Genomic DNA, 22,326 nt, shown 5'->3' on the forward strand with positions numbered 1-22,326 from the left:
CTCGTAGGCTGGTGGCTGGAGTTGCTGGCTCTGGATCACGGTGTCAGGGGTTCGATTCCCGGTTGGGTTGGGGATTTTCTCTGTCCGGGAAGTAACTCTTTGTGCTGTCCTCATCATTTCATCATATTCAGGAATGTGACGAGACTGGACTGTGGAAAGATTGGGAATTTGTATGTGCACTGATAACCATGTCATTGAGCACCAATCGTCATCAACAACATCATATGTATCAGGATGTTGTAGATGATTCAGAACAACACACACAATGTATGCAATACTAAATATATTATTAGTGATTTATTATTTTATTTTTCAGAAGCACAAATTAGTGCAGAGTTTTGCTAACCATTCTCATCGTGCTAGTATAAGATGTGTGACTACCTGTGGGAAGTTATTGGCATCTGGAGGTGCTGATGAAACTATCTACCTGTATGATCTACATACAAGGAAAGAGACGGGCATGTTGATGCATCACAATGGTAAGCTAAAAGTGAATTTTGTACACTCCTGGAAATGGAAAAAAGAACACATTGACACCGGTGTGTCAGACCCACCATACTTGCTCCGGACACTGCGAGAGGGCTGTACAAGCAATGATCACACGCACGGCACAGCGGACACACCAGGAACCGCGGTGTTGGCCGTCGAATGGCGCTAGCTGCGCAGCATTTGTGCACTGCCGCCGTCAGTGTCAGCCAGTTTGCCGTGGCATACGGAGCTCCATCGCAGTCTTTAACACTGGTAGCATGCCGCGTCAGCGTGGACGTGAACCGTATGTGCAGTTGACGGACTTTGAGCGAGGGCGTATAGTGGGCATGCGGGAGGCCGGGTGGACGTACCACCGAATTGCTCAACACGTGGGGCGTGAGGTCTCCACAGTACATCGATGTTGTCGCCAGTGGTCGGCGGAAGGTGCAAGTGCCCGTCGACCTGGGACCGGACCGCAGCGACGCACGGATGCACGCCAAGACCGTAGGATCCTACGCAGTGCCGTAGGGGACCGCACCGCCACTTCCCAGCAAATTAGGGACACTGTTGCTCCTGGGGTATCGGCGAGGACCATTCGCAACCGTCTCCATGAAGCTGGGCTACGGTCTCGCACACCGTTAGGCCGTCTTCCGCTCACGCTCCAACATCGTGCAGCCCGCCTCCAGTGGTGTCGTGACAGGCGTGAATGGAGGGACGAATGGAGACGTGTCGTCTTCAGCGATGAGAGTCGCTTCTACCTTGGTGCCAATGATGGTCGTATGCGTGTTTGGCACCGTGCAGGTGAGCGCCACAATCAGGACTGCATACGACCGAGGCACACAGGGCCAACACCCGGCATCATGGTGTGGGGAGCGATCTCCTACAATGGCCGTACACCACTGGTGATCGTCGAGGGGACACTGAATAGTGCACGGTACATCCAAACCGTCATCGAACCCATCGTTCTACCAGTCCTAGACCGGCAAGGGAACTTGCTGTTCCAACAGGACAATGCACGTCCGCATGCATCCCGTGCCACCCAACGTGCTCTAGAAGGTGTAAGTCAACTACCCTGGCCAGCAAGATCTCCGGATCTGTCCCCCATTGAGCATGTTTGGGACTGGATGAAGCGTCGTCTCACGCAGTCTGCACGTCCAGCACGAACGCTGGTCCAACTGAGGCGCCAGGTGGAAATGGCATGGCAAGCCGTTCCACAGGACTACATCCAGCATCTCTACGATCGTCCCCATGGGAGAATAGCAGCCTGCATTGCTGCGAAAGGTGGATATACACTGTACTAGTGCCGACATTGTGCATGCTCTGTTGCCTGTGTCTATGTGCCTGTGGTTCTGTCAGTGTGATCATGTGATGTATCTGACCCCAGGAATGTGTCAATAAAGTTTCCCCTTCCTGGGACAATGAATTCACGGTGTTCTTATTTCAATTTCCAGGAGTGTATTTGAGAGCTTGTGTTACATATGAGGTAATATTTGTTCAGAAAAAGAGCTAATGGAGCCCTTATGTAGTATATGTTTGTATAATTGTGTTAGTTCAGAAGTTTTCTAACATATGCTCACTCTATATGCATCTTTTGCCCTATGTTGTATTGAACAGTCTATGCTGTAACTGAAATCTGTGCGAAATTCTACTGTACTTTTGTTAAATTATAGAAACTTTGGATCTTGATCTCGTATGGGGCTAAGACTTATGTGGTGCTACACTTACAGTCAGTCTGTTTGTGGACCCTGCAAACTTATCAAATAATAGTTTCTCTTGATTATTATTCTTAATCACAGGATGTATCAGCGAACTGTGCTACGTGGTATTTGATAAAATGACATCATGAAATTTTTTCATTATTTTAAACATTTTACAGCTAAAATTTCTTTAAAAAGATGAAATACTGAAGACTGACAAAAACAAAATCAAAAACCTTAACACTGAACTTCATAACAGAATACTGTGTGGGGATGTAATGGAAGAGGAACCTAACCTAAGGATTCCTGCCAACAGCCCATTGTTATGCCAGCCCTGGCCTACTCCCAGTGTTACTGACAGTGACTACATCTATTGTTAGTAAGATCTATGCCTGCTATTACTGGTATATTCTGCAGAATTTGCTAGATTTCTGCATGATTTCTATAGCAAACTAAAATTTGTATGATTCACACTTCTCATATTTTCTAATTAATTAAAGATGGCTCTCTCTCAACATGCAGTCTCAATGACCTGCGTCTCCTTTCCAGGCTTCCAAAATGTATCCCGTTTTCCTCTCTAAGGAAGTAACTAACACTTTTGAAGCTAGGAGTAATATTCTCTACTTTTAATGTGGCTTGTGGCAGTGCTGGAATTTTGTCTCCATTTTGTCTTCTTGTAATGTTACAAATTCCTCAAGGAAATGAACGATTTGATACAATTAAAATTGTTACAGCACATTTTTAAAAATTACAATTAATTCACTGCCAGGCATAAAGGTGTATGTTCAGGCGCTATCTGCTACAGTGCATGTTACTATTTACACCTCAACAGAATGTGACAGTGGTCCAAGGAGAGTCGACAATGAGGGCAGTCCTGACAGGGGCAACACTGTTCTGTAATGCATTGCTTCAGCCGGCATTGCTGCAAGTAGTACTTCACTAATTACGCCATTACTCACATTTTCACTACCACTTAAATAGTGTTTTGTGCTTGCTCGGAGCTTGTTGTGTGGATTGCCCCGATGTCTAGAGAAATGTTTGCTGTACAGTTGGTAGAAAATAGCATTTACTATACTGTTTACAATTTCCCACCACTCTTAAAGTGTTTGTTATTTATAGTCAATATTCTTTATCTCCTCTGGCCTGCACAGGTTGTAGAATGGATTGTCAGAGGTGTGGGGAACCGACTATTCTGCATTTATATACTCCTCCACACTTTTGATTCTGTATAGGTGCTAATGATGAGGGGCATGCCAGGTTTACAGATAAACAACGTCTCAACTTGGTGAGACGTAGCGTGGAACATTTCAGAAAATTTTGTAAACCCACTAACACTTATTAGTTGAGTCCCAGTAGAAAAACTCAAGCGAAAGCAGCCAGAGGTGCACATCCCTCCTTTTCAAGACAGAAATGCAATGGCAGAGCATGGTGCAATGAAATTTTAAAAACTTGGTATGTGTGGCATACACAGAAAGACCACACACACTGACACAGACAGCAGACACTAGCACTATCAATACTCCTGAGTTTGGTTGTTGAGATGGCAACTTACAAATTCCAGTACTGATTATGATCTGTATCTTGTACAGTTCACTATTATGATGCAGCCACATATCTTGCTGTAAATCTTTTGAAAATCACAAGCAATGATTACCTTGGCAGGCAAGATTACATCAGGCCCTATCTAGAAGCTGATGTTTTGTGACACTGGTGTTGACTATAGACGAACTAACAAAGTACAATTTGTGCCCAGCTACACACATTGCTGAAGTTTTGGCCAAAGCTGCAGCCAGTGGACTTGACTGAATAATGGGACTTCAGGAAAGATTCAATTTTAAGCAATCATTTTGTATTTGTTTCTAGAAAATCCATGGCTGTATGTATGCAGTGCAGTCCATTCTCCTTCCTTACTGTGTGCTCATTTGGCAAGAGAATAAATTAACCAAATATAACTGACACATTTGTTCCCTGTTAAACACATATGATGAGCCCACGAAAATAACTGGGTAAGTCACATTTTGTACACTTTTCCGGAGTGGAAATTTAAACTTTCAAGACTTAAAAAAAAAAAAAGCATTCCAATTGAGCATAACCTATATAATTTTAATGCCAAATTTAGCAACTATAGGCAAAACATTGGAAAACTACTGAAATTATATAATGAAAGAGACTAACCATGCAAAGAAAGTGTGTCTGCCACAAAAAGAATGTGATAAGTCCATCACTTTTTGGTAGGCTTTCATCCCTTTTGTGTTGTTTAGCTCTGAAGTTTCTTTTAGTTGGCCTAGGATTTTTCTTCATTATGTAGTAGATTGTAGTAGAAATTTCTTGCGTCTTGATCACAAAACTATTTTAAGTTCTTGAAGATCTGCATGTTTTTCATATGGTACTGGCAGGATCCCTAAAGATGTACCTTTAGAATTAGTTATATGCAAAAAAATCTTGATTTTCATTACAAAAAGTTTTGTATTACAAAACGCTTATTATTATGCACTCGATGAGAGATTAAGAATATGTTAGGTCCCTGGGGTTGAGACTCAGAATGTTTCAGATCTACTCGTGTCCAGGATCCATTTTAAGTAATCCTGTATTTGAACAGCTTATATTCATTCACAATAGAGTGTCACTGAGTGGCCATGTCTTGAATAACACTCTATTCTGTAAAATGCATTTAAAAAGGTTGCTCAATCTCTATAACTTCTTGTTGAACAGTAATGACTTTGTAAGGCCTTGGATTCACTCTTGTGGTGTCAAAAGCGTTAACCCAGTCTTCTGGTAACCCTGCAATAGTTTTCTTTGTCATCAAACCAAAGTTGAATTTTCTGTTATTATTTTCTGGTATGTCTCATCGCAACAGGAAGTTCAGGTTATTATTCTCTGTATAACTAATGGGATTTTTTTTTTACTTGTATTTCTTCTGGAAGATAAATTCCATCTGTCTTCCCCTTGCCATAGTTGCTCTTTCTCCCCACAAATGCAGCCGTGTGATTTATAACTGCAGCCTCCTTTTCTTTGGATAGTTTCCGAGGCCACTTAGCATGCATGTCTCTTTTGTCTTTGGGAGATCTTCCAGTATCCCTCAGAAGGCCTCTTGGTAAACAGCAATTTCACTAATGGTATCATTTCATTTGATTCTTACAATATATCAGAAAGAGCAATCTCTGACATGGAATTGTCTTGCCTAGGCTTTCTAAGAGCAATTAATGTCACAGAAATTAAGATGGTTACATAGGAAGATTGATCATTCTAGTTACCTAACAAATTAAAATTGTTGATAAGCTGTTCTCTTGAGGGGTCTGCAATGAGTATTTGCAGTCACTACCTAACTCATGCTGCTCTAAGATCTGTACAAACATTACTCATACTGCCATAATATTTTCTCTTCCTAGTTGATTAACAGATGACTCCTCACCTGCATCTTGTGATGATCCACACATTTTAAAGATGCTAAGAGGACAACACTATTATCACATTTCAAACTAAGTGCTATTACTACAAGGAAACACCAAAAAGTAAGAAACTCAACCAATCGTGCTTCTATTCACAACCCAACTGACCTAACAGGGGTAATATGAACAGTGGAAGAAAATCCTGGACATGCCTTGTTCTTTCCATGAGAAGACCAGCGTACAACATTCTTTCCGTTACCACTAAAAGTGGAACCCTTTGTATCTTGGTGACTTCCCACATTATTTGAAAGTCATTTTAACTATCTTGCAGTACCGGCAGCTGGCCATCAGAATATGCTATAAACTAATTTCCTAATTAAATGGACTTACCCCGTTTTTTCCATGGGCTCTTCATATAAGGCATGCTAACTAGTATCTGGTCAAGTTTTATTACTTGCAACATCAGTTGACCAGTTGTGACAACAGGTGTTTTCTGTGTGGAACACTAGCATCTAAGATGGCATCCACCACCTCTGTGATTATATACCTGCACAGTTGCAGGCTTACACGATAGATCAGACTATAAAAGATACATGTCTAGGACAATCTGCTTGTGGATGTATTAACATGTGATTCTGATTATTTGGACGCAACTTAATTTAGGTAGACCATTGTTTCGGGAAGCTCAATTATCAGTATCCAGTAGTTTATGCTGAGATATTAACTCCATAATTTAATAGTGTTACAGTATACATAGATATTTTTCGTAAAGATTTATGTGGACAAACACATGGTGTTGTTTCTGAACCATTGTACAGAGAAATAGATTTATATTTCCACTTGTCAAATTAATTACTGTTACAGCACATATGAATAAGATTGGGACTATGGAATGATACTGAAAATGCTGTGGAATGATTATTTATGTATGTAAAGCGCTTTAAATCTCTAATATCTACATAATTTTCTTTTACATTTAATAGGTACTGTACATTGCCTCGAATTTACTCGAAATGGCTCACATTTGCTTAGTGGCAGTGAGGATGGCAATTTGGCTGTCTGTAGGACAGGGAACTGGCAGCTGGAAAAAGTGTGGGGTGCTGCACATAAAGGATCGGGTAAGGAGAAGTTTAGCTTAGTGTTTATTTAGTTCATGACAAGTCGGCAAGATGAGGTAAAAGTTTGTTATCTTTTTAAATATAAGTATTGTAATATACAGTACAGTTGAAAACTTTTATTTAGATGTTTTATTATATCCTTCCTCTCTCTTGGAATGCATGCTTCCTTTGTGATATTTTCTTATATTCATTTTTGTATGGAGGCCTTGTTGATGGCATTTCATAAATTTCTCATTCTGCTTGTGAGTGATGTAGTAAACCAAAATGTGGCTCTCTATTAACCCAAGTATCTCTCCTATTTGTGATTTGAGTCATTACTGCAAGTGTCTGACAGAACTCGTAGCATATTTTTTGCCTTCTTAGAAACTGGATTCTTAGACTTTTGAAAGAGATCCTTCCAATGATGCATATCATTGTTGTTTTAGCATTTCACACTGGAGTTTCGTGGCGTAACTTTGATGTTGCTACTCTTACTGAATAAATGTGTTATAAATTATGCAACTATTCTTCAGCTCGTCTCTCTCTTTTGTTAACTATGTTTCGCAAGGATCCCAGAAAGAGAAAACATTCTGAAAGAATTTGACTATATTTTTGTAAATGAGTCTCAACTTTCCTGCAGTGTCATTTATGGACTTGAATTCACAGCAGATAGTAACACTCAAATATTTGATTTATTGTTTGTAGTTTTGTTAAGTAATATGGGATCTTGTTTGTTCTTGCAATTTATGCTTCTTTTTATAGTATGGTGCTTATCTTTTTTGGTACCAGGTGTGGAGAAACTGTAAGACAGCCACATTAAGCTCATGACAGTGCTACCATCATTAGCATAATAGTATTTTCTGTGAAATATATGAGACCTTTGAAGGCATTTATATACATCATAAATTGTGGTGGTTGTGTGACAGTTTCTTGAGACACCCTCAACATTACTTCGCTTCTTACCTCTCCACATTTAGAAAGATATACTGTGTTCTGTTTGTTGTTGTTGTTGTTGTTGTTGTTGTTGTTGTTGCTGCTGTGATCTTCAGTCCTGAGACTGGTTTGATGCAGCTCTCCATGCTACTCTATCCTGTGCAAGCTTCTTCATCTCCCAGTGCCTACTGCAGCCTAAATCCTTCTGAATCTGATTAGTGTATTCATCTCTTGGTCTCCCTCTACGATTTTTACCCTCCACACTGCCCTCCAATACTAAATTGGTGATCCCTCGATGTCTCAGAACATGTCCTACCAACCGATCCCTGTTTGTTAGGGGATTCTGTGTCCTGCCATGTACATCTTCTAATATTCTATGTAACTGAAGTGATACAGTAGTTAGGACAATTGATTCCGACTAGGGACAACCATGGTACTATACCCCAGACAGCCATCGAGGATTAAGTATTATTCTGAATTGTTTACAGCAAATGGTGGAGTTGTTCCTTTGAAAAGGGCGCAGCTGATTTCCTTTCCATCCTCCTTAAACTGGAGCTTGTGCTCCATGTTTAATTATTGTATTGTCAATGAGATAGAAAACTCTAATCTTCCTTCCTTTGTTTCCTGAAAATCCTTGTGTTCCAGAATTTATGAAAGATATCTGCAACCATATCATCAAACCTTCTGGATACTGTGATCAAAGTCTCCAAATTATCAATGGATACTAGCACAAAATGTATTTAGTAACATTATAATAAGCTCTGTGGCAAATGCCTGCAGTGTTTCTCTGAAACTGGAACAACTGGTGACATTGCAGTTACTTCAGGGACCTTTAAGGGAAGAGTTTGTCACATTGACATTGAGATCATTAGTTGTAGTCATTAATTGCTCTTTCTGTTATTTGAATTGACTGGATACTTCCATGAAACATTACTCAATAGAATTATGTTACAGTATGAGGATCCAGACACAGTCCGCAACCTACTTTAGTTGGTTTTGAGACTTCTCCATTATTGCATCCAACCATTGAGTTTGTCACAGCTATTAGTCTGTCATCATCAAAAAATGTTTGCACTACAAAAAGAAAAGTAGTGAATAGTTTTGCAGTTCAGTTTTCCCGGAAGTTTGAAACTGAACCATTGATTCATAGAAATGGCTCCATTGTGTTGTGAAGGCTGTCTATTTCAAGTGTTTTAGGGGTCAAACACGGAAATGAGGACAGATCCTGATCATCTCAACCTTTTCTTTGCTTGGAACTTTCCACTGAGTGTGAGATTTGTGATAAATGCAAGCTAAGTATGGGGCCAATGCTGAAGAGTGTGCTTTGTAAAAGCAAATTGGGGTTCCATCTGGACCTGGTGACTATTTTCAATTCTTTCAGGTGCCTTTCAATGTTAGGGGCACCTATTACAGCGTACTCCATATGGGAGATCATGTGGCAGTCAAGCGATGGTACATCTGCACAGTCCTCCTCAAATGTTTGTTGTTGTTGTTGTTGTTGTTGTTGTTTTTTTTTTCCTCACTAGATTGTCCTGTGAGTGGCCGGTGACCGAATGGAAGCCTTTAGCCAGCTCAGGAATTTTATGTGTGATCAGAATTATTTTATAGCATTCGTGGCAAGGTATTTTGGTAATGTGTGACAGTGAAAGTAGTGTTCTTTATGCATCAGTCTTCTTAGAGACACACAAATTTCTACTAACTTTTGACTGTGATATTTCTGTGTTCTTTTTTGAACTCGGAGTGTAACAGTCTGTTTTCTCAGCATTTTCTGAAATTTGTTGTTAAATCATGATAGGTCTTTTCCATACGTAGTCCACTTACTCAGCATATATTTCTCTAGAATCTAATTTCCAATCAGTTTAGACTTTGCCCATAATTCTTCTACAGCCATTATATTTGAACTAAATGTCAATTTATTGTGTAAGTAGAATGTTAATAACTGGATATATGCTGTTTCCGGCATAAATACTTGCCTAGTCTTCTTGATGGGTTTTTTGACCTTAGGTGGCAACATTCTGTTCCCATACTAACACAGTTGATAAGGTCAGGCCTATTTGTAGCTGTTGTTGTTGTTGTTGTTGTGATCAGCAGTCTAAAGATTGGTTTGGGCCAGCTTTCCATGCTACTCTATCCTTTGCAAGCTTCTTTATCTGTGCACAACTACTGCAATCTCCACCCATTTCAACTTGCTTATTGTAATTGTGAGGTTTCAGTGTAATGCATGTGGGTGTTCTGCTGAGTTAGTTTCCTTTTATGCACAATATTTTGCCAACCAACCCATCTGGCCTCTTCACGTTCTGTGAGTTTTGCTGTTATGTGTATTCACTGCCAGGAGTCCAGCGTGTACATACAGCAGCAAAAATCGCAGCACCTGAAAAAGACAGCTATTCAAGCCTTTGTCTTCCTCTGCAGGTGTTGCCCTCTCACACTTCCTTTCTTTACCAAATTGAAAATTCTTTGATACCTCAGGACGTTTCATATCAGCCAGTCCATTCTTATTGCATAGTTCTGTCGTAAATTAATTATTTCCTCAATTTTTATTCGATATCTTCTCATTTGTTATTTGATCTACCCACTTAATCTTTAGTATTGTTGTACAGCACCACATTTCTAAAGTTCCTATTCCCTTCTTGTATGAGCTGCTTTTCATCTATGTTTCAATTTGCATTCAAGTCGGCACTGTTAATAAATTCCTCTTTTTCAGAAATGGTTTTCTTGCTATTGCTATTCTTTATTTTATTTCCTCTTCCCACTTTGTTTGTTATTGATTATTTTTCTACCCAAATAGCAAAACACACTACTACTTTAGTGTGTCATTTCCTAATCTAATTCCCTCAAGATTACCAGATTTAATTTGATGTTTCATGACCCTAGTTTTACTTTTGTTGATGTTCTTTTTATAATCATCTTTCAAGACACTATCCATTTTTATAATCTCTTTTCAAGACTCTATCCATTCTTTTCAACTGGTCTCTGAAGTCCTTTGCTATTTCTGACAGAATCGCTATGTCATCGGCAAACATCAAAGCTTTTATTTATTCTCCCTGAACTTTAATTCCCTTTCCAAATTTCTCTGTGATATCCTAATCAGCTTGATCCGTTTACAGACTGAAGAACACTGGGGATAGGTTACAACCCTGTCTTGCTCCCATCTCAACCACTGCTTCCCTTCCATACCCCTCGACTCTTATAGTTGCACTCTGGTTTGTGTGCAAGTTGTAGATAACCTTTTGCCCCCTGTTTTTTTATCCCAGCTACCTTCAAAATTCCAGCCTAGTCCAGTCACCATTCTCAAAAGCTTTCTTTAAGTCTACAAAAGCTGCAAATGTTAAGTTTGCTATTCTCCAACCTATCTTCTAGCATAAGCTATAGGGTCATATTGCCTTGTATGTACCTACATTTCTCCAGAATCCAAGCTGCTCTTGCCTAAGTTCAATATCTACCAGTTTTCCATTCTTTTTCATATCAATATTTTGCAACCATGACTTAATAAACTGATGGTTTGGTTATGTTCACACTGGATAGCACCTGTCTTCTTTGGGATTGGACTGAAGTTGCAGCATTAGGAAATTGCAGCGAAATGCAGGAAGATCTGCAGCTGATAGGCACTTGGTGCAGGGAGTGGCAACTGACCCTTAAATGTATTGTGAATACATAGAAAGAAGGATCCTTTCTGTATGATTATATGATAGCGGAACAAACACTGCTAGCAGTTACTTCTGTAAAATATCTGGGACTATGCATGCGGAACAACTTGAAGTGGAATGATCATATAAAATTAATTGTTGGTAAGGCGGGTGCCAGGTTGAGATTCATTGGGCGAGTCCTTAGAAAATGTAGTCCACCAACAAAGGAGGTGGCTTACAAAACGCTCGTTCGACCTATACTTGAGTATTGCTCATCAGTGTGGGATCCGTACCAGGTCGGTTTGACAGAGGAGATAGAGAAGATCCAAAGAAGAGCGGCGCGTTTCGTCACAGGGTTATATGGGAAGCGTGATAGCATTACGGAGATGTTTAGCAAAGTCAAGTGGCAGACTGTGCAAGAGAGGCGCTCTGCATCGCGGTGTAGCTTGCTATCCAGGTTTCGAGAGGGTGCGTTTCTGGATGAGGTATCGACTATATTGCTTCCCCCTACTTATACCTCCTGAGGAGATCACGAATGTAAAGTTAGAGAGATTCGAGCACGCACGGAGGCCTTCCGGCAGTCGTTCTTCCCGCGAACCATACGCGACTGGAACAGGAAAGGGAGGTAATGATAGTGGCACGCAAAGTGCCCTCCGCCACACACCGTTGGGTGGCTTGCGGAGTATAAATGTAGATGTAGATTACATTCTTCTTGAAGTTTGTGGGTTTTTCACCTGCTTTTCAGTTGGGTCTTTCAGTGCTGTTTCAAATTCTTAACCGAATTAGCAGCCAAATCAAAGGAAAGTTCTTCCCTCAATAAGCTGGTTTTTGCCCAGGAAAATTATGCTGCAGTCAGATATTGCAACTCACTGAACACAGTGAGTATTTTTTCGAACAGGGTAATGTAACTGGAATTGCCTTTGTTGATTTAACAGCTGCCTACAACACTATCAACAAAAACACTATAAACTCTACTGTCAACTACAACATTGTTAAACTAGAAAAACTGAAGAAAATTTACCAGCACACCAATTATGATCAACAAACATTCCTCATAGGCACTCTCCTGCACAATGGACAAGTCCACATCTTTCTCCAGTGTAAACAGAGTAAAAGGTGCATACAAAAGAATGGCTTAACTCAAGGCAGTATGCTCGTTCCAGAGCTTTTTTATCCTCATGCAAAAGATCAGCCCATTACAAACCAGTCCAGTCATTTCATCTTTACTAATATTACACCAAGGCTTCCAAAGGAAAGACATTTGAAGAGAGAGAAGAGAAGTTGACTTCATCATTGGATATGCTTGGCATTTACTATGAGATCAGTCATCTAAAGCCAAAACTGAAGTGTGTGGATTTCACTTACAGAACAGAGAAGCTCAGTGCAAATAGGATGTCACATGGCAAGGCAAATAACTTCAGCTTTGCTGTGCATCTGTACATGTGGGTGTTACTCTTGACCGTACACTTTCCTTCAAGAAACAAGGCCATAACACCAGGCTGAAGACCAGCACAAGGTACAGTGTTTTGAGTAAACTCGCAACCACCACCTGGGGAGATAGTCCTCACATTATGAGATCTTCTGCTCTTGCTTTCTGTGTGTCAGCTGCAGAGTATGCCTCACCTGTGTGGAGTACATTTACTCACGACAAGCAGGTTGACAATGAGACTGTCCAGAATCTGTCAGGTTGTATGAAGCCAGCTCCAGTTGACAAACTCTACCTGATTGTTTGAATAGTCCTCTTCCCCCTTGACCTCCTCCCCCCCCCCTTCCCCCAGCTCACCCCTCCCCTCCCTGTCAGAAAGGCCATTGCTGCTGATGTGGAGGAGGTGATGGGATGAAGCAGATAAGTGGTCCCTGCTGGCACTCAGTGCATGATCATCAGTGCGTAGTTTATAAATTGAAATCTAGAAAGAGCTTCATCACTGGGACTCAGCTTCTAGAAAAAACACCATATTCTAACCACATCGCTAGATGGAAGAGTAAGCTGCTGCCGGATATCCCAGCAAAGGAAGAGTTACCCCTAGAAAATGATCTGCTGTACCCATTTGAAGATCACTTGGTTATCTTAGGGTGGATGTCCCCTCTTGCACGACCAAAATACTGTCATTCTGATGGAGGTGTATCCTGCAATTCCAGAATAACATTATAAGATCAGTTGCTCATGTTGTTGTTGTTGTTGTTGTTGTTGTTGTTGTGGTCTTCAGTCCAGAGACTGCTTTGATGCAGCTCTCCATGCTACTCTATCCTGTGCAAGCTTCTTCATCTCCCAGTACCTACTGCAACCTACATCCTTCTGAATCTGCTTAGTGCATTCATCTCTTGGTATCCCTCTACGATTTTTACTCTCCACGCTGCCCTCCAGTACTAAATTGGTGACCCTTGATGCCTCAGAACATGTCCTACCAAGCAATCCCTTCTTCTAGTTAAGTTGTGCCAAAAATTTCTCTTCTCCCCAATTCCATTCAATACCTCCTCTTTAGTTAGGTGATCTGCTCATCTAATCTTCAGCATTCTTCTGTAGCACCACATTTTGAATGCTTCTATTCTCTTCTTGTCTAAACTATTTATCGTCCATGTTTCACTTTCATACATGGCTACACTCCATACAAATACTTTCTGAAATGACTTCCTGACACTTAAATCTATACTCTATGTTAACAAATTTCTCTTCTTCAGAAACGCTTTCCTTGCCATTGCCAGTCTACATTTTATATCTTCTCTGCTTCGGCCATCATCAGTTATTTTGCTCCCCAAATAGCAAAACTCCTCTAATACTTTAAGTGTCTCATTTCCTAATCTAATTCCCTCAGCATCACCCGACTTAATTCGACTACATTCCATTATCCTCATTTTGCTTTTGTTGATGTTAATCTTATATCCTCCTTTCAAGACATTGTCCATTCTGTTCAACTGCTCTTCCAGGTCCTTTGCTGTCTCTGACAGAATTACAATATCATTGGTGAACCCCAAAGTTTTTATTTCTTCTCTGTAGCTTTTAATTCCTACTCCAAATTTTTCTTTTGTTTCCTTTACAGCTTGCTCAATATACAGATTGAATAACATTTGGGGATAGGCTACACCCCTGTCTCACTCCCTTCCCAACCACTGCTTCCCTTTCATGTCCCTCGACTCTTACAATTGCCGTCTTGTTTCTGTACAAATTGTAAATAGACTTTCGCTCCCTGTATTTTACCCCTGCCACCTTCAGAATTTGAAAGAGAGTATTCCAGTCAGCATTGTCAAAAGCTTTCTCTAAGTCTACAAATGCTAGAAACGTAGGTTTGCCTTTTCTTAATCCCTTCTTCTAAGATAAGCCATAGGGTCAGTATTGCCTTATGTGTTCCAACTTTTCTACGGAATCCAAACTGATCTTCTCTGAGGTCGACTTCTACAAGTTTTTCCATTCGTCTGTAAAGAATTCGTGTTAGTATTTTGCAGCCGTAACTTATTAAACTGATAGTTCGGTAATTTTCTCATCTGGCAACACCTGCTTTTTTTTGGGATTGGAATTATTATATTCTTCTTGATGTCTGCAGGTATTTCATCTGTCTCATACATCTTGCTCACCAGATGGCAGAGTTTTGTCAGGGCTGGGTCTCCCAAGACTATCAGTAGTTCTAATGGAATGTTGTCTACTCCTGGGGCCTTGTTTCGACTTAGGTCTTTCAGTGCTCTGTCAAACTCTTCATGCAGTATCATATCTCCCATTTCATCTTCATCTACATCCTCTTCCATTTCCATAATATTGTCCTCAAGTACATCGCCCTTGTATAAACCCTCTATGTACTCCTTCCATCTTACTGTTTTCCCTTCTTTGCTTAGAACTGGGTTTCCATCTGAGCTCTTGATATTCATACAAGTGGTTCTATTTTCTCCAAAGGTCTCTTAAATTTTCCTATAGGCAGTATCTATCTTACCCCTAGTGATATGTGTCTCTATATCCTTACATTTGTCCAGTAGCCATCACCGCTTAGCCATTTTGCACTTCCCGTCGACCTCATTTTTGAGACTTTTGTATTCCTTTTTGCCTGCTTCATTTACTGCATTTTTATATTTCTCCTTTCATCAATTAAATTCAATATACCCAAGGATTTCTACCAGCCCTCATCTTTTTACCTACTTGATCCTCTGCTGCCTTCACTATTTCATCTCTCAAAGCTACCCATTCTTCTTTTTCTGTATTTCTTTCCCCTATTCTTGTCTGTTGTGCCCTAATGCTCTGCCTGAAACTCTCTACAACCTCTGGTTCTGTCAGTTTATCCAGGTCCTATCTCCTTAAATTCCACCTTTTTGCAGTTTTACTCTACAGTTCATAACAATAGATTGTGGTCAGAGTCCACATCTGCCCCTGGAAATGTCTTACAATTTAAAACCTGGTTCCTAAATCTCTGTCTTACCTTTGTATAATCTATCTGAAACCTTCCAGTATCTCCAGGGTTCTTCCATGTATACAACCTTCTTTCATAGTTCTTGAACCAAGTGTTAGCTATGATTAAGTTACGCTTTGTGCAAAATTCTACCAGACGGCTTCCTCTTTCATTCCTTACCCCCATTCCATATTCACCTACTATGTTATCTTCTCTTCCTTTTCCTACTATCGAATTCCAGTCACCCATGACTATTAAATTTTTGTCTCCCTTCACTATTTGAATAATTTCTTTTATCTCATCATACATTTAACCAATCTATTCATCATCTGCAGAGCTAGTTGGCATATAAACTTGTACCACTGTGGTAGGCATGGGCTTCGTGTCTATCTTCGCCACGATAATGCGTGCACTATGCTATTTGTAGTGGCTTACCCGCATTCATATTTTTTTTTATTCATTATTAAACATACTCCTGCATTACTCCTATTTGATTTTGTATTTATAACCCTGTATTCATCTTCAGAAAGCGTTTCTGAAGAAAAATTTGTTAACATAGAGTATTGATTTAAGTGTCAGGAAGTCGTTTCTGAAAGTATTTGTATGGAGTGTATCCATGTATGGAAGTGAAACATGGACGATAAAGTTTAGACAAGAAGAGAATAGAAGCTTTCAAAATGTGGTGCTACAGAAGAATGCTGAAGATTAGATGGGTAGGTCACATAACTAATGAGGAGGTATTGAATAGAACTGGGGAGAAGAGGAGTTTGTGGCACAACTTGACTAGAAGAAGGGATCGGTTGGTAGGACATGTTCTGAGGCATCAAGGGATCACCAATTTAGTACTGGAGGGCAGCGTGGAGGGTAAAAATTGTAGAGGGAGACCAAGAGATGAATACACTTAGCAGATTCAGAAGGATGTAGGCTGCAGTAGGTATTGGGAGATGAAGAAGCTTGCACAGGATAGAGTAGCATGGAGAGCTGCATCAAACCAGTCTCAGGACTGAATCCACAACAACAACAACAACAACAACCACCCTGTATTCACCTGACCAGAAGTCTTGTTCCTCCTGCTACTGAACTTCGCTAATTCCCACTATATCTAACTTTAACCTATCCATTTCTCATGTTAAATTTTCTAACCTACCTGCCCGATTAAGGGATCTGACATTCCATGCTCTGATCCATAGAATGCCAGTTTTCTTTCTCCTGATAACGATGTTGTCCTGAGCTGTCCCTGCCCAGAGATCTGAATGGGGGACTATTTTACCTCCAGAATATTTTACCCAAGAGGACGCCATCATCATTTAACCACACAGTAAAGCTGCATGCCCTCGGGAATAATTACGGCTGTAGTTTCCCCTTGCTTTCAGCTGTTCGCAGTACCAACACAGAAAGGCCATTTTGGTTAGTGTTACAAGGCCAGACCAGTCAATCATCCAGACTGTAGCCCCTGCAACTACTGAAAAGGCTGCTGCCCCTCTTCAGGAACCACACGTTTGTCTGACCTCTCAACAGATACCCCTCCGTTGTGGTTGCACCTACGGTACGGCTATCTGTATCGCTGAGGCACGCAAGCCTCCCCACCAATGGCAAGGGCCATCATGGTTCATTGGGGGAGGGGGGGGGGGAGGGGGGGGGGGGAGGGCAGTTACTCATATGCACTGTATAATATTGTGCTCAAGTTTATTTACCTTATATAGGCCGTCCATATATTTCTTCCACCTTTCACATCTCCCTTCTTTGCTTAGTAGCTTTCCATTTGAGCTCTTGATATGCATACAGCTGCTTCTTTTTTCCAAAAGTATCTTCAGTTTTCCTGTAGGTGGCATCTATTGTTCCTCTAGTTATTCATGCTTCTACAACATTGCTTTTATCATCTAACCAATCCTGCTTAGCCATATTCCACTTTCTGCCAATGTCATTTTTAAAGAGTCTTTCTCTTGCCTTGTTTGTTGCACTTTTGTATTTTCTTAATTTTTCAATTAAATTCAAAATCTCCTGCATTTTCCAAGGATTTTACTAGGCCTTGCCCTTTTGCCTATGTGATACACTGCTGCTCTCCGTATTTTGTCTCTCAAAGATACCCATTCATCTTCAACTGTATGCCCTTCCTTTGTTTCAGTGCAGTGTTGCCTAAAGCTCCTTTTGAAACTCTTACCTGCCTCTAGTTCTTTCAGTTGTTGGAGAGCCCATATTCTTAATTTTCTACATTTTTGCAGTCTTTTGAGTTTTAATCTGCAGTTTGCGAGTAATAAGTTATGGTCGGAATTCACATCTTGGTGTGGAAATGCCTTACTATGACATTTGGTTTCGAAATCTTTGTATTAACATTATATAATCTCACTGTAACATTCCAGTGTGCCCAGGTCTCTTCCACATATACAATCTTCTTTCATTATTCTTCAGCTAAATGTTATTGATGATTAAATTATGCTCTGTGCAGTCAGTTGGCTCCCCATTTCATTCATTTCCCCCTGTATGTGTTGTTCTACTATTTTTCTGTGTCTTCCGTTTCCTGCTGCCTAATCCCAGTCACCCATCACAATTAAATTTAAATTTCATTTAACAATCTGAATAATTTCCTTAATATCATCATGATTTCTGTCAATCTCTTCATCATCTGCAGAGCTAGTTGGCATATAAGTTCTGCTGTTGTGATGGGTGTTAGCTATGTGTCTGTCATGGCTGCAATAATGAATTCACAGTGCTGTCATACCTGCATTCCAGTTTTTATATTCATTATTTGGACTGCTACTGCATTACTCTGCACTTGATTTTGTATTGATAGCTTTGTATTGACCTGACCAGAAGTCCTGTTATTCGTGCTGCACTTTACTAATTTCCACCATATCTAACTTGTTGTAATACATGGCATCTAAAGGTAAGACCACATTATGGTGGTAAGAATAGTTTCCTCTAGTTTCCTCTGCCATGTAAACACCTTGATTTTCTACTGTTATTATAGTTGCACCTACTTAGAATCAGCTTGACAGAGAACAATAAACACAAACTGCAAGAAATAATCTTGCAACTGATCATAATTGTGTATTGTGTTCCTTGAATAATGAGCACTACATGTAAACATTTCCACTAGTTTTTTTATATTTCAACAAATAAACTTCACCTCTAGGAAATCTAGTTACCCAGATATGCCTCCTCAGTTCAGGGAATAACAGACTCAGAAGTTCCATTGAACCATGTGATCTGTAATGTTTTGTGCTCCCATTACATTCAGCTAGAATGAGCTGTTGAATATCTTGGATACCTTACGAGGTCTCATAACTGTCTTCATGGATCTCCTTACCAGTCCTGATCTCCACAATGTGAAGCTCTACCTGCTACCTAATACACCCAAATAAGGGGACCTCACGGACTGCTCGGTCCTCATTGATTTTTTTTTTTAATGGGATTTGAAGATAAGTGCGCGGGTATTGATTTCCTAAAGCAATATGACATAATTTCCAAAAGCACATGAGAAATTGCCTTTGAAGATTAGAATATTTCTGAGCACTTCTGAATTGATTTCAATGAAGTCTTTGGTAGCTGAATTAGTAGTGTAAAAGTCTAGGAATTGAGAAGTTGTTGATTTGATTCTTGCTTGTAGAGAATTTATTTTTTACTTTTAGTTGGTTTCTTTATCTGCCATCAATTTGAAATGCTAATTAACAACTTTCAAATTGTATTTTTTAGTAAGACCAATTTTTAGTTTTTAATTGTTAAACATTTGAAATGAATCACAGCAATTTTGCAAAAACAGACATAATGTCTTATGGGATAACAGCAATCAGTGATTTTATAATGTTACTTAAAATCCGTCTTGATTGCAAATTTGCAATCAAGACGGATTTTAAGTAACATTATAGCATCACAGTAAATTAAAATTCGGTTAAAAATGTGAAACATCAGGTGCAAAATAAAATACTTTTTTATTTCTAGAGACTGAACAGTATTGTTCATGTATGTAATTTTTTCGTTTAACAATAACACCTTTTGTATGACTGTATCAAATGTTAATATATGTTTTAGGATGTAGTAATTAAAAATAATCTTTTTACCTACTTGATCCTCTGCTGCCTTCACTATTTCATCTCTCAAAGCTACCCATTCTTCTTTTTCTGTATTTCTTTCCCCTATTCTTGTCTGTTGTGCCCTAATGCTCTGCCTGAAACTCTCTACAACCTCTGGTTCTGTCAGTTTATCCAGGTCCTATCTCCTTAAATTCCACCTTTTTGCAGTTTTACTCTACAGTTCATAACAATAGATTGTGGTCAGAGTCCACATCTGCCCCTGGAAATGTCTTACAATTTAAAACCTGGTTCCTAAATCTCTGTCTTACCTTTGTATAATCTATCTGAAACCTTCCAGTATCTCCAGGGTTCTTCCATGTATACAACCTTCTTTCATAGTTCTTGAACCAAGTGTTAGCTATGATTAAGTTACGCTTTGTGCAAAATTCTACCAGACGGCTTCCTCTTTCATTCCTTACCCCCATTCCATATTCACCTACTATGTTATCTTCTCTTCCTTTTCCTACTATCGAATTCCAGTCACCCATGACTATTAAATTTTTGTCTCCCTTCACTATTTGAATAATTTCTTTTATCTCATCATACATTTAACCAATCTATTCATCATCTGCAGAGCTAGTTGGCATATAAACTTGTACCACTGTGGTAGGCATGGGCTTCGTGTCTATCTTCACCACGATAATGCGTGCACTATGCTATTTGTAGTGGCTTACCCGCATTCATATTTTTTTTTATTCATTATTAAACATACTCCTGCATTACTCCTATTTGATTTTGTATTTATAACCCTGTATTCATCTTCAGAAAGCGTTTCTGAAGAAAAATTTGTTAACATAGAGTATTGATTTAAGTGTCAGGAAGTCGTTTCTGAAAGTATTTGTATGGAGTGTATCCATGTATGGAAGTGAAACATGGACGATAAAGTTTAGACAAGAAGAGAATAGAAGCTTTCAAAATGTGGTGCTACAGAAGAATGCTGAAGATTAGATGGGTAGGTCACATAACTAATGAGGAGGTATTGAATAGAACTGGGGAGAAGAGGAGTTTGTGGCACAACTTGACTAGAAGAAGGGATCGGTTGGTAGGACATGTTCTGAGGCATCAAGGGATCACCAATTTAGTACTGGAGGGCAGCGTGGAGGGTAAAAATTGTAGAGGGAGACCAAGAGATGAATACACTTAGCAGATTCAGAAGGATGTAGGCTGCAGTAGGTATTGGGAGATGAAGAAGCTTGCACAGGATAGAGTAGCATGGAGAGCTGCATCAAACCAGTCTCAGGACTGAATCCACAACAACAACAACAACAACAACCACCCTGTATTCACCTGACCAGAAGTCTTGTTCCTCCTGCTACTGAACTTCGCTAATTCCCACTATATCTAACTTTAACCTATCCATTTCTCATGTTAAATTTTCTAACCTACCTGCCCGATTAAGGGATCTGACATTCCATGCTCTGATCCATAGAATGCCAGTTTTCTTTCTCCTGATAACGATGTTGTCCTGAGCTGTCCCTACCCAGAGATCTGAATGGGGGACTATTTTACCTCCAGAATATTTTACCCAAGAGGACGCCATCATCATTTAACCACACAGTAAAGCTGCATGCCCTCGGGAATAATTACGGCTGTAGTTTCCCCTTGCTTTCAGCTGTTCGCAGTACCAACACAGAAAGGCCATTTTGGTTAGTGTTACAAGGCCAGACCAGTCAATCATCCAGACTGTAGCCCCTGCAACTACTGAAAAGGCTGCTGCCCCTCTTCAGGAACCACACGTTTGTCTGACCTCTCAACAGATACCCCTCCGTTGTGGTTGCACCTATGGTACGGCTATCTGTATCGCTGAGGCACGCAAGCCTCCCCACCAATGGCAAGGGCCATCATGGTTCATTGGGGGAGGGGGGGGGGGAGGGGGGGGGAGGGCAGTTACTCATATGCACTGTATAATATTGTGCTCAAGTTTATTTACCTTATATAGGCCGTCCATATATTTCTTCCACCTTTCACATCTCCCTTCTTTGCTTAGTAGCTTTCCATTTGAGCTCTTGATATGCATACAGCTGCTTCTTTTTTCCAAAAGTATCTTCAGTTTTCCTGTAGGTGGCATCTATTGTTCCTCTAGTTATTCATGCTTCTACAACATTGCTTTTATCATCTAACCAATCCTGCTTAGCCATATTCCACTTTCTGCCAATGTCATTTTTAAAGAGTCTTTCTCTTGCCTTGTTTGTTGCACTTTTGTATTTTCTTAATTTTTCAATTAAATTCAAAATCTCCTGCATTTTCCAAGGATTTTACTAGGCCTTGCCCTTTTGCCTATGTGATACACTGCTGCTCTCCGTATTTTGTCTCTCAAAGATACCCATTCATCTTCAACTGTATGCCCTTCCTTTGTTTCAGTGCAGTGTTGCCTAAAGCTCCTTTTGAAACTCTTACCTGCCTCTAGTTCTTTCAGTTGTTGGAGAGCCCATATTCTTAATTTTCTACATTTTTGCAGTCTTTTGAGTTTTAATCTGCAGTTTGCGAGTAATAAGTTATGGTCGGAATTCACATCTTGGTGTGGAAATGCCTTACTATGACATTTGGTTTCGAAATCTTTGTATTAACATTATATAATCTCACTGTAACATTCCAGTGTGCCCAGGTCTCTTCCACATATACAATCTTCTTTCATTATTCTTCAGCTAAATGTTATTGATGATTAAATTATGCTCT

The 22,326-nt window shown here is 39.9% G+C and overlaps 1 protein-coding gene across 1 annotated transcript in view; it reads left to right on the top strand.

The window, feature by feature from the left end:
• LOC124606615 (p21-activated protein kinase-interacting protein 1-like) overlaps nt 1–22,326 on the top strand; it is a 75,315-nt gene that overhangs the window by 16,901 nt on the left and 36,088 nt on the right. The window contains exons 2-3 of the mRNA XM_047138601.1: nt 317–479; nt 6,538–6,672. Coding sequence (XP_046994557.1) covers nt 317–479; nt 6,538–6,672 — 298 coding nt within the window. The remainder of the gene's footprint in view (nt 1–316; nt 480–6,537; nt 6,673–22,326) is intronic.

Source organism: Schistocerca americana, chromosome 3 (genome assembly GCF_021461395.2).
Source record: "Schistocerca americana isolate TAMUIC-IGC-003095 chromosome 3, iqSchAmer2.1, whole genome shotgun sequence".
Taxonomy (NCBI): Eukaryota; Metazoa; Arthropoda; class Insecta; order Orthoptera; family Acrididae; genus Schistocerca; species Schistocerca americana.